General features: G+C 50.1%; 1 protein-coding gene across 1 annotated transcript in view; it reads right to left on the bottom strand.

Annotated features, from left to right (window-relative positions):
• Positions 1-558: 558 nt before the first annotated feature.
• TMEM185A (transmembrane protein 185A) overlaps positions 559-12,757 on the bottom strand; it is a 36,733-nt gene continuing 24,534 nt past the window's right edge. Inside the window, exons 4-7 of the mRNA XM_049644428.1 lie at positions 7,470-7,553; positions 4,126-4,302; positions 3,446-3,569; positions 559-2,229 (exon numbers count right to left, since the gene is read on the bottom strand). Coding sequence (XP_049500385.1) covers positions 1,985-2,229; positions 3,446-3,569; positions 4,126-4,302; positions 7,470-7,553 — 630 coding nt within the window. The 3' untranslated portion in view covers positions 559-1,984. The remainder of the gene's footprint in view (positions 2,230-3,445; positions 3,570-4,125; positions 4,303-7,469; positions 7,554-12,757) is intronic.

The raw sequence follows: 12,757 nt of genomic DNA on the forward strand, positions 1-12,757 counted from the left end.
CTAGGCAGAAAGTCAATGATCTTCCAGACATTTCCATGAAGCAGAAATGCCTCCACACTCCAGGGCATTCTGTCTAACAGCAAGTCTGAAAGACGCTCTGTGGCCTTGGGCTACCTGCAGGCAAACCATGGGCTGAAAAGCCATCTGACTCAAATGCCCGGTAAAATGCAGAGACAGCTAGGCAAGCTAGGCAGAAATCACAGGGGATTTTAAATGTAAGTAGCACTCTGCTGCTGGTGTCACCGAGCAAGGCCTCAGGATCACTAAAAAGCCCATTTCAGTTTTAGACTGTCTTGGGTCTCAGGAATACTCTCGTAAGGCTCCTAAGCTATCCCAATGACGGCACGGGGTTCCCCGGCCAACGGTCGAGTCTCCATGATGTCCCTGTCTGTCTACACTCTCTAGGTTCAGGCTGTACCCGAAGACTCATCAGAAATGTTCACCCACCCCCACACGCCTTGGCCGCCTGTGGCAGCTACAAGGTGTTTCATGCCGGCCGAGAAGAACCCAAGCGTCCTGGACCGACCGTATCTCACGGAAGATGCACGCAGTACCATGGAAAAGGAGGAACCAGTTTATTGAACAACTGCAGGGAGCAAAAATAGTGGATTGAGCTACATTTGTCACAGAGCAAGCAAGAAAGGCTATGCCATTCCCAACGTTCCCCCTCCCCCCCAGAGACAACAGGCTTGCTGGGCGTCGCTTCCAGGCGGTCTCGTGTGCTGGACTTCGGCTGAGCCTGACGGAGAGACATCAGCAGCTGCCCCCGTTTAACCCTTCCCTCTCCTGCGTGACAATGCCAGTGCTCCTTTTCCCTCCTTTCACAAACGGCTACTTGTTCTCAGGCCGAAGGCTCTTATCCTGGAGGATCTGCTTTCTTCTGCTTCGCCCAGGGCTCTACCAGCAGCTCTTGGAGCAAGTGTACTCCTAGTTGAAAGCATGCGGCTGGCCGACCGGAAGGACTTTTGTTGGGGGCCCGACAAAGGGCCTCAGACCCTAACAAACACGTGATTCCAGTGGCTGTTTCCAGTTTCAGCAACTTCTTCCAGTTTCTCTAGTTTCAGCTCACGCACATATTCCCAGAATGTAGGAAAAGCACAAACCATTTCTTGCTTATTGTGGCTGTTCTGGCAGTAGCAGCCACTGTGTGTGTGGAGGATTTCAAGGGGGGTGATGATGATGGCCCGTTAAGGGGTGACACCCCCTGGGCAGGACAGGTGCGCCAGCAGCTTCTGCTTCTGCAACAGAACACACGTCTCCCATACAAGCTCGTAAAAAAATACTTTAACAGAATATACTGTACAGAACTAGGATTTAACACGGTATATTACAATGCTAAAATATTTGTATAAATACTATACAGGCACGGAGTCACTCCATTGGAAAGGGCTCACCGATGGGGCCGTTAAAAACTGCTGTCAGCATTGCCCAAAGAGAAACGACTTCCACAGCAGGAACACAAACAGTAATGACGGTGTAGGTACACTTGTGGTGCCGCAGAGGCGTATTTACAGTTCCTACTGACTACGCTGCGACAGGAGAATCTAAGCTACATGGTGTGGCCGGCCTGGTCTAAAAAACCATTTTCAAGGAACACTTTCAATAGGAATTTTAGCACTTTGAAAACCAGTTCCTTCTCTGGCCTAAGCAGCCATCCCTAACAGATCCAAGTCAGCTCCTGAGGCGCCTGCCCAGAGGTGATGGCTTTCCCCTTCTCACACACGCTCCCTCCTTCACGCCCACGTCCACTGACATGCGCCCTAGCCCAGCCCGCACCGCGGGTACCAGTCACCTGCCATGTGTGCGTCCCGTCAGGGTGAGCCACTGGTAGGCATTGAGTGCAAACAAGGCATGAGATGGAAGTTCCCGGAGCCCTGGCCTCGGCTCCAGTTCTGGGTGGGGTCGACAAAGAGGCAGAGGAGGGTAGGAGACAGCGTGCGTGTGTCCCAGTGGTCCGCTTGCATTCTGTCCAAGGAAGTGGTGTCTAATCTGGCATTTCAATATTCAGTTTGGGAGGTGGGAGGACATACTTCCCAGGGCTCTGGGTGATAACGACCCTGGTCTTCTTCCGAAACATTGGAGCAATTTTAGGAGGTTCTGGAACTGGGGTTTCTTCGGTTTCCTCAGTATCTTCATGATGGAGGTCGTAGGAAATGTTTCCATATTCTCTCAAAAATGGGAAGATTTCAAGCAGAAACTGACAGAAATCCTTGCGAATACCAAACCACCCTGAAAAAGAAGTATGAAAAAACTTTTTCAAACACTAGCCTCCACTGAATTTCGTGTGACTTTTCTTTCCTGAATGTGACGTTTTACACGTACCGTTTAATGCTTTATCCTGATGTCTTAGAAATAAAGATAGAGCAAGGCCTGAATAGCCACTAAGGGCAAGGGGAAAGGCCTGTGGCTCCGTGGCTCTCCAAGTGGGGCCCCCAGGCTGGCAGTGACCACATGAACCCCTGCGACCTTGTTAGGGATGGGAAACTGTGGGTGAGGTGGGGCGGCCCACAGGCACAGGCCTTCCGGGACTCGGATGGCTGCTCCAATGAGAAGGACCACTCTAGCAATGTCAAGTCCCTGCGGCATCAAGACTTTGTCAACATCCTCCCATCTGTCCCGCCTGGGATACGCTCACATGTGACAAAGAATGTTAAGGATGTCATCCCAGAAAGGGACTTCAGTCAGTATCTGGCAGGCACATTGGTCCAGGCAGGCAGGCAGCCTGAGCTACTTCTCAAAGTTACTTCTCTGAGGCCTGCTCTTGCTGTCTGTACCATGGGACCATCAGCTCAGTGCTGGCTCTCCCAGGGCACAATGTGCCCCGCCCCCAATCCCCTGGCTTCTAGAATGGTGTGCTCTGGGGCTACCCGCAGAGGAGTTCACAGTCTAGTGAGGAGGGAACCTCTGTCAAGGATCACTTCAAAACCGAATGTGCCATCGTGTGGGTGGAGAGAGAAGAGAGAGCAAGCAGAGCACTGCTGACAAGACACAGTGATGTCAGGAATGTCACTGGGGAGAATGAGGAGGACACAGAACCTAAAAGGACTCTCAGGATTTGGTTAGCGACATGGATCTTCGTCTGATCAATCCTTGGGAGCCCCTGGAAAGCAGGTATCTTGATCCCCATGTTGCAGCAGAGGGGACGGGGCTGAGAGGCTACCTACCGTGGTCAGTCCTACCTCAAATGGCAGAGCGTACACTAGGAAGGCCATGGTGTGGGGCAGGGAAAGCAAGGTTGAAAGCTCACCCTTTCCTTGGAAAATTCCAGGCCTTCCTCAGGTCCAGATTTCCCATGCGACCTCCCTGAGCGCAGACCCTCAGGCTCATCTTTTCAAAGAGTGGGGCCACGTGCATGCACACGCACACACACACATGCACGCATGCACACACACACACACACACACACACACACAGGTCAAGGGCTTCTGAAGTGCTGAGTACATACAGTGGTTTCCTCCCTTCTGTCCAAATGTGGTTGCCATCAGAGTGATCAAGGAGAGCCAAAGGGGGACAAATATTGGGATACAAGAGAATGCGTTGTGGCCATCCAGTTTGTGAACCAACAGGATCTAAGGAAAGAGAAACAGTTCAGGTTCTATTGATAAAGCATCTGAGGGTGGACGATGTCTGAAGCCAGTCCACCCTTCCCTTGTCAGGTGTCATAAGGGGAAAAGTCAGCTCCACAGGAGACTACGAAACCCTCTATTCTGTGGGACAGAATGAGATAAGCTTTTGTATCCCTCTTCAGGACTAAGCAAAATCTGTCCATTTGGGAAGTTTCCAACACCAACATTGTTACAGGAGGCTCCTCTGGTGTTTGTTCTAAAGAGTCAACAGTGCCCATTCTATAATCCTGCACAGAACTCAAAATACCAAAAACACCCAACGTTCTCTTTCTACATGTAAACAAATCAGTACACACCCATGCATCATGGCTAGAGAGACTTCTCACTGCCTGCCCCCCCAAAAGAAAGGTCACTCTAATTTTACCATCATCCTCTCCATGTGCTTTTCAGGGGCCAGCTCATTTGCAGGCAGAGCAGGCTGCCTTGACAGGCACGCAGGGTGCTGTCACAGGGAAGGGTAGGACTCGGGGCCTGAAGAGTTCTCCTGTCGAAAGCTTACCTCAAAAGTAAGGAGAGGAACGACAATGGTCATCCAGCTCAGTGCCATTGTTATGTGTGTCCTTCGCTGTTCCGCAATCACATCCATGGAACGCAGGAACAAAACAGACCACACGATGTAATAGAGGACCACCAGGCACAGAAAGGACATAAGAATCCACAGGGGAACACACACGACCTGAGGGAAGGAGGAGAGAAAAAAACCTTTATAGTTTGTGCCCAGCACCTGAAGGGAGGCATAGCCAAGCCCCCGATGGATCTCTGTGGCTAAGACAGCGTGCGCCCGAACGAGGACAGCCGCCCCGCACCCCAGGGGTGCCGTGAAGGACAGTGTGGGGCCTGCCGCCGGCGCTGGGACATGCTCTGCTGTGGGCCACTCCTGGGGGAGGAGCCCAACAGCCGCCCTTCCTAAGATATGATCACACTCAGCCGGCCCCTGGCTCTGCCCTGCAGGGAACAGGGCAGCCCGCCACCCTGCGCACTCACCTCACCTGCCCCTGACATGCCCTCTCCACAGGCTGCTTCCCCATCCCACCAGAGGCACTTTGGCCAGAGACTCTGGGGGACGTGCTCCTGGGAACTTTCGCTGCCCGGGTTGTAGAAGCCCTCCGCTCACATGCACTCTGTCACTGACAGGGTTCTGCCACCTGGTCCCTGCCACCTTGCCCAGGTGGGTTACACGTCTGCTGCCGTTGCACCGGAAAGACCTGGCTTCACCCCTGCACAAGCCCAGAGAAGAGGCACTCGGGGCCCCACCAGTCTCCCCTGCGTGATCCTTCTCCTTCCTGCTCTGCCCCTTGGATCCGTCTGTCATCCTTCTGTCCCATGTTATCGAACGGTAAACTGACTGTGTCCTTTTGGTATATACTTCTAGGATTTGTCACCCATGCACGTGCAGAACTGTGTATCCCCTGGCAGGACACAGGACAGCTCCTTGACCCCACAGGACTCCTCCGTGCTGTCCCTGCAGTGTCATACCCTCACCCCACCCCTACCCCAGGCAACCACTGATCCGTCCTCTATCACTAGCACTTTTATCTTTCCCAGAGCGTGATGTGCATGGCACCACAGAGCATGGGACGTTCTGAGACTACCCTCTCTCAATCTGCAGAATGTCTGGGAGGTTCTTCCAGTCTGTTGTGTGTAACGACAGGTCGTTTTTAGTGCCGAGTGGTATTCTGCCAGACGGATGCACCACTGCCTGTTTATTGAGCCACCCGTGGAAGTTGATCTGGCTGCTTTCTCGTGTCTGGCTATCACAAATAAAGCTGCTGTGAACACTTGCGCGTGGCTTTTGTGTAGCTGTACGTACTCATTTCTCTAGGACAAATACCCAGGATTGGCGCTGCGGTGTCGTAGGGTGACTGCACGTTTAACTGGATACGAAATTGCCTGTTTCTCAGAGTGCCTATGCAGTTTGGTACTCCCCCTGGCGGTGCACAAGTGTCCCGGCCCCTCCGCGCCCTCCCCTGCGCTTGGCATTGCTTTCTTTCTCCTTGCCATTCCAGTGAGTGTGCTGAAGGGCCTCGTCCTGATTTTCCTTTGCCTTTCCCTGATGGGGATGACATCCTGTCCATGTGCGTATTTGTCGTGTGTCTATCCTCTTTGTGAACGGTCTTTCCAAGTCTTCTGTCAGTTTTAAAATTGGGTGGTTTTTTGAGTTTTGAGAGTTCTTTCAGATGTTTCGGATACAAGTCCTTGTTTGGACATGTGCTTTCCAAATATTTTCTGCTGCTCTGTGGCCTGTCTTTTCATTAATTCCATTTCAATTCTGAGCTTCTTTTATGGACCTTGTTGTTAGTGTCACTTGTAGGGACTCCTCATCTAACCCCAGGCCTCAAAGATTTTCTCCTACGTTTTCTTCAAATAGTACTTTGGTTTTCCATTTTGTTTTTAGACCTATGACTTGAATTGGTGTGTGATTTTTAATCCTCTCGAATCGCTTGGAGTTGCTGATGGTAGGTCTGGCCGAAAAGTCTCTGGAGAGCCTCTTTCTTCCCTGTGTTCCCTCCTCATGCAGCTGCTCTCACTTGGGGCCCCCGTGGGTGGAATGTCCGTGATCATAGCAGCCTCACTCGGTCTCTCTTGATCATTGTGGGAAGTGTGCAATCAGACTGCTCCACCTGCTGGGACCTGCGCAGGACTGGGGCCGGAAAAATCCCTCCATTCACCTACAGAAGACATTCTTCATTCCTCATCTTTTTTTTTTCTCTGAAGGCACCTTATACTAAAATTTCGGTCTTGCTCACATTTGTTTCCTCCATGTCACAACACAAAATTCTGAACCCAATTACGATTCCCCAGAGATGGCACCCTAAAAGTGTAGGACAGGTAGCCGAACGTTGTTTTATTATGACTGTTTTATCAAAGACTTGGGCAGAGGTGAAGAGTCTTGTCTGTATTCACTATGGAGGTGACTTGTGTTCCCTCATTTTCTTCCCTGTCACCAAATGAATATTTTCTTTTTTTACTCTATTTGTTACTTTTTCTTAAAGTAAAACACGTTCACGTGTAAAAGTACACATGAAACAGCAGAGGGAAAAAACAGAAGAAAACACTGGCATGACCTCATCTCCCAGAGGCAACACACCTCTTCTACCTCTGTTCTCTGCATCAGTAGTGGGAAGTCCTACCGTATTCTCTAATTTGTAGCTTGCCATGAGTACATACTTACATATATATGTAGCCCGATCGATCCATCCACCCACCCTTCTATCCATCTATGTAGGCAATTTTAACCACACACCCAGTAACTGAGGCCACAGGTTATACGCATGGCTTTACACCTCATCCCTGGAAGGAGTGTGAACTGACACAACTCTTTTGAGAAGCAAGCTGGTAGTGCAGTTTGTATTTCAAAATTTCAGAAAGCTCCCACCCAGTAATACTGTTTCCAGAGTCTTTCCTATGAAAACAATCAGGCAAAGATTTTTATGTACAAAAATATATGTTACATCATGGTTTAGAATCACACTCGTCTCAACTTCAATATTCGGAAATAAGGGGATGGTTTGGTAAATGCACTGGAAGAATACTGCATCAATTAAACCTGAGGTTATATTTATCAAGGCCTTTTCCACACAGGAAAATGCTTACGATGCATTAGAATGAGAAAGCAGTGCACAAAATGACATACACAGTACGCTCTCAGCCATCTGTATGAGACAATAACCTCCAGCACAGGAAACACAAACCACTAACCGGAGAATCTCCCAGGGGATTACAGGGGATTATCATTCTATTACCTAAGCTCCTCTGTCTTTTCCAAGTTTTCTACAATGAACACAAATTACGTTTATAATTAAAAAAAGAAAAGTTTATTTTAGGATTTTAAAAGTTACATACAAGCCAGGGCCAGTGGATGATCTTGTCCAGTCTTAAGGCAATGAATATAAACTGCAGGATGTTGACAGAACACAGTATTTCTAGCTAAAAATGAAAAGAAGAGTCAATTAAACAAAGTAAAAGTTGCATTCAATACTGCAATTATTTGGTTGACACACTAAAAGGCAATGCGAATTACAATATGGTAACAGTTTTAGCAAGTTATAGTGGGACCTCCAGGGGTGCCTGGGTGGCTCACCCAGGTTAAGCACTGACTTTGGCTCAGGTCACGATCTCACGGTTCATGACTTCAAGCCCCACATCGGGCTCTGTGCTGACAGTGCGGAACCCGCTTGGGATTCTCCTCTCTCCCTCTCTCTCCCTCTCTCTCCGCCTCTCCCTGACTTGCACACACTTTCTCTATTTTGAGAGACAGTTTATTTATTACTTTATAAATAAATAAACTTAAAAAATTATACTGGGACCTCCTGATTTTCAGCACCACAGGAACAAAGCAATGCAGCGGCAAAAAGAAACCTGCCTCCGGTCTCTTGCCTCAGGCCCTCTACTTAGTGGCTGCTCTGTCCTTTACACTCTTACCAAACGATAACTTTGTTTCCAGACTCGCTGAGTAGAGGCAATCCGTGGCAGATACCCCAAGCATCCTTCTTGCCCCTACCCACAAACTTCTTGATTTCTAACCATACCTGTATCTCCTTCTTCTTGTACTCAGGACTCAGATCTACACCCCACCCCTTCCTTTCTGGTTCCTTGAGGACCTTGTCACATCAAGACATCAATTACAGATTCCTTACTGCATCTTTTTTTTTAATGTTTATTTTTGAGAGAGAGACAGAGACAGAGTGTGAGTGGGGGAGGGGCAGAGAGAGAGGGAGACACAGCATCCAAAGCAGGCTCCAGACTCAGCTGTCAGCACAGAGCCAACGTGGGGCTTGGACCCATGAACAGTGAGATCATGACTTGAGCCTTAGATGTTCAAATAACTGAGCCACCAGGCTCCCTTCCTTACTGCATCTTTAGCCCTGCCTATTCCACTGATCCCTCCCAGAAGCACAGAAAAAAGTTCAAGTCATTCTCATCAAACACAAAACAACCCCAAGAGCAAATGACCCCATCCGTCCCTGGAGTCAGCATCCCCTCCAGCCACAGTGCTTTCTGTTTCCATCAAGCTATATAAGACCTCCTGGACGAGCAAGCCCCCCTGGCCTCCCCTGCCATTCTGAGCTCTCAGCACTGTGATCCGGCCCCCAGCCCTGAACACTGGCGACTGCTTCTATCAACGTCGCCAGTCACCTCTACAGCATCAGACCCCCTATGTCAGATCATCCTACGGGGCATCTATGTGGCATGTCTTTCCAGGAGCCTACTGCAGTCTTACCCTCCTCCTCGTGCTCTTACAGCTCCTTTTCAGTCTCCTCCTCTCCTTAAACCCTGATTTCCTCCCAGAGCCTTCAACTCAGTCTTCTGTCCCCACTAGAGAGGCACAGATGCAAACACACATGCTTACACTTGCTTGCCCTGCCGTCCAGAGCCTTGTCTTGTATGACCTCCTGTTGGTTGCTTCTCCCACTCCTGTCTCTGACCTAGCCTTCCTGCTGTGGTCCAGACCCAGCCCTCCCAGAGGTGCCTTGGCTGGAGCCGGCCCCGGACTGAGTCCATTATCCCCTCGCACCTTTACAACTTTATCCCATCCCACTCCCTTCCGTAGCCTCCCGCCTTGAAGGTTGGGTGGTAAGGCACCACAGTGGCCCAATTACCCAAGCCACACTGCCAGCAAGCACCCTATATTCTTTTTCCCACTCTTGCATGCTCAGTCACCATGTCCTGTCCTCTCTACCACCCTGAGGACCACTGCCTAGTCAGGACCTTCCCCTCACCAGCCCCCCAAATGCCTCCAACAGGCCCCTAACTAGCTTCCCAGCCTCCAGTCTGGAAGGCTCTCTGCTCCCAAGTATCCGGGCTGTCTTCCTTCTGGCCGTGGCACTCGCTGCTCTTCAGTGGCTTGCCACTGTCTACAAAATGAAACTCACAGGAAGCCATCTGATCTGGCCCAGAGCTTCCCCAAAGTTCTCAGCTCACAGGGCATTTAGTGAGGTAGTAATTCTTTCATAGGCCTCTGGGCTGAAAGAAACCCCTAGCAGTTCCACTGGGTTAAGTATTTAGATCTAAACTTAGTAAGTATTTATGTCCTGAGTAGCCATCTAAAAAAAAAAAAAACAAAACTTCGTATAAATTGAAAGAAAGATATGATTTTTATCTCCTTCTTAAAGAACCACAACTGTTCCCTAAGAGGATGTGTGTGCCTATTGGGTACTGCATCATTTCTTAAGACAGTGCCACCCTCATTACCTGTTCTCCAGGTAGATTTTTGCACAGGACTACCTTTGCATCATGGCAACTGGCAACAACCTTGCTTCTTATACGGTATCATCAAAACCAATGTAGTGTGACCAAAAAATAAAATGGTAAACTACTTGGAGGTAGTAGTTCATATCATGTCCCCAAGGCCGGTTGGTGTCATTGCTTCTCCCTCAAAAATGTCCAATATCCCACGGTGCCCTGTGCGTTCACTATGGTGCCCTGGGACAGCTCAGCGCATGCTCTGAGGACTGAGGATCTGGCCCCTACTCAGCTCTTCTCTATGGCCTTCCTTCCCCCAACTCCCGCCACTGTCTCCTTTCCACTTCGTGTTCTAGGCAACCTTTTTTTTTCTTTTCTCTTTTTTTACCATGGTAAAATGCACACACTGGAAAACTTACCGTCTTAACCATCTCTAGTTGCATAACTTGGTGGCATTACGTACACCCGTACTGTTGTGCAGCTGTCATCAACATCTACCTCTAGAAGCCTCGCAACTCGCCAAACTGTGCTCCAGTCATACTGGAGTCACCATAGTTCGCTCAGCATGAGGACAGATTTTCTCCTGCCTCTGTGCCTTTGTGTGTTATTCCCTCTGCCCGGAAAACACCATCCCCTGCCCCACCTGCATAGGCAGCCTGGCAAACCCTGCTCTTCCTCCACATCTCTGTGTAAGCCTATCCCTGGTCACCCTTTAGCAAATGTAGGTAGGTACTCTTGCTCCCGGGAGATGAGAAGCAAGAGGGAGGGAGCTCAACTGCCAGCATGCTGTTTCTTCTTGCAGGCAGGAAGGCCGAGAGTGTGACTGCATGAACGACTTGCATCTTGTAGCTCCACATTAGGAAAATATGGTTTCGTGCCCAATGCAGTCCTGGTCCTTGTATGTACTTTTACTTTCTAAGAAACAAAGTTCCAAAATTTTAGTCATCTTAAACCTCCTCCTCAGTCCCTATCCAACTATATTTAGGTAACTCTCCCAGTGCTTTTCAACCTGGGCAACACTGCTGCTGCCCCAGGAAAAAGCTAGGAAATGCACAGCAGTACCGCCAGCCATCACAAAGACCTGTCGTGGGGAGCCCCTCCGCTACCATTTCATGGCCAGAGGTCAGGCACAAGCATCCTGCAATGCAGAAGTCAGTCCTGTTCAACACAACATTTCCCGTCCAAAAGGCCAATAGCTCATGTCCCTCGCTCCCTGAGAAATGTCGAGCCACATATGGAATATCTAGAACGCGTGCTCTCAGTGATTCTGTGTAATGTGAACTTTCGCAAATGATTTTTAAAGCTTGGTTTTGCTTCATCTGCCCCGGTAATAGAGAAAACGTGCAGAGCAAGAGAGGCATAAAGTAAAACGGTAAGGGTGACTGGGTGGAAGTGGTGTCTTTAACCGGCACAGGGAATGCAGATTCAGGTGTGGTTGCATGAGGAGCCTGGAGCTGGCGGAGAGATCGGAGTTTTGCAGTGTGAATTTAGGGAGTGACAGAACCTAAGTGGCAGTGGAGACAGGAAGTATAAACAAGATCAAGATAATTCCGAGGGAGTAGGCAAGGTGAGGACAGAAAGTGCCCCCAAGCCTAGAACCCTAAGAAGCGGCGATGGAGCCAAAGCAGAGGTGACCAGACTAGTCAAAGGCCCAGGAGTGTCAGGAGCTACAGAAAAGATGGACTGAGAGAGACCACTGGATCTGGCCAGTTTCTGGGGAGTGTAGGGCTGAACAGGGAGCACGGGGTCAGAACAGCAGTCAGAACAGCGCTGAGGCAGGGAGCCTTTCTGTGAACTCAGGAGCAAACGCTCAGAGGAACCAGCAGGGGAGAAGGTCTCCTTCCCCCTGGGAAGGAGTGCCATGCAGAGGCAGACGGGCGGTAGGCTGCACGGGGGGGCAAGGAGGGTCTCGGTGTTTCCCAGCCTCGCTCCCATTACTGTCCCCCAAGGAGTCTTTTTCCTAACTGCACTCCCTCATGAAGTCTTCATACCCTGGCAAGCAGCCAGGGGGCTGTGCGGCGAAGCAGCTGGGTTGGTGAAGGCTGGGGGGACTGCAGGGAGGGGAAAGTGGGTCCTCAGATCCCGCGGCCGCTCCAGCCTACTAGCCACACTGCCCCGTGCCCTTGTCCCCAGTGCCAGGATGGAGGATGCTCTCCCTGTTCCAGACCAAGCCCTTCCTAGTGCTCAGGGTCCTGTGCCCATGGGGTCCCTCAGGGTCTTATTCTTTCCCCCTCCCTCTCTATGGGTGCCTTCTCAAGTTCACATACCCTGAGCCTTCCAGCTCAAGTGCCATCCCCCTTCCTCTACTTTTTACTCAGCCAGCTCAAAACAAAGCATCCCTAGCCATCTCGTTCTCCCCTCGACTCATCTGTATCGGGCTCTGGGCCTTCAGCCTCCATGTGGTTCAGTGCGGGCTCTGGAGTCAGGCTGACTGACAGGGGATCCTGGCCCCAGCCCTGCCCCTTAACCAACAGCCAGGAACACATTCCTTCCACTCTCTGGAAGACAGGGGTGGTGACTGCATCTACTTCGCAGGGTTGTTGTGAATCTTTAAGAAGATACTACCACATGGGAAGGGACTAGCCCAGTGCCCAGCACACAGTAAGTGCTCAACAAATGTGAGCTGCCATCATTTTTGATACTAGTATTAGTTTTGCTAGTATTACTTTTTTAATTGATCTGTGTATCCTCTGTGTCTAGGCAAAAACAGGGCTTGAAGCTAACTGGAGAGCAGATGAAGTGCTAGATCATGGGGTCTGAGGTGGCAAGGTGGTTAGTTTTATGTGTCTATTTGGCTGGGCTACATGGCACCCGGTTATTTAATCAAGCACAAGTCTAGGTATTGCTGTGAAAAGTATTGCCTTTCGGTAAAGAAGGTGGTCCTCGATACTGTGGGTGGCTTTTGCCAATTAGGTAGAAGGCCTGAGGCTCCCTGGAGAGGAAGAAAT

Source organism: Panthera uncia, chromosome X (genome assembly GCF_023721935.1).
Source record: "Panthera uncia isolate 11264 chromosome X, Puncia_PCG_1.0, whole genome shotgun sequence".
Lineage (NCBI taxonomy): Eukaryota > Metazoa > Chordata > Mammalia > Carnivora > Felidae > Panthera > Panthera uncia.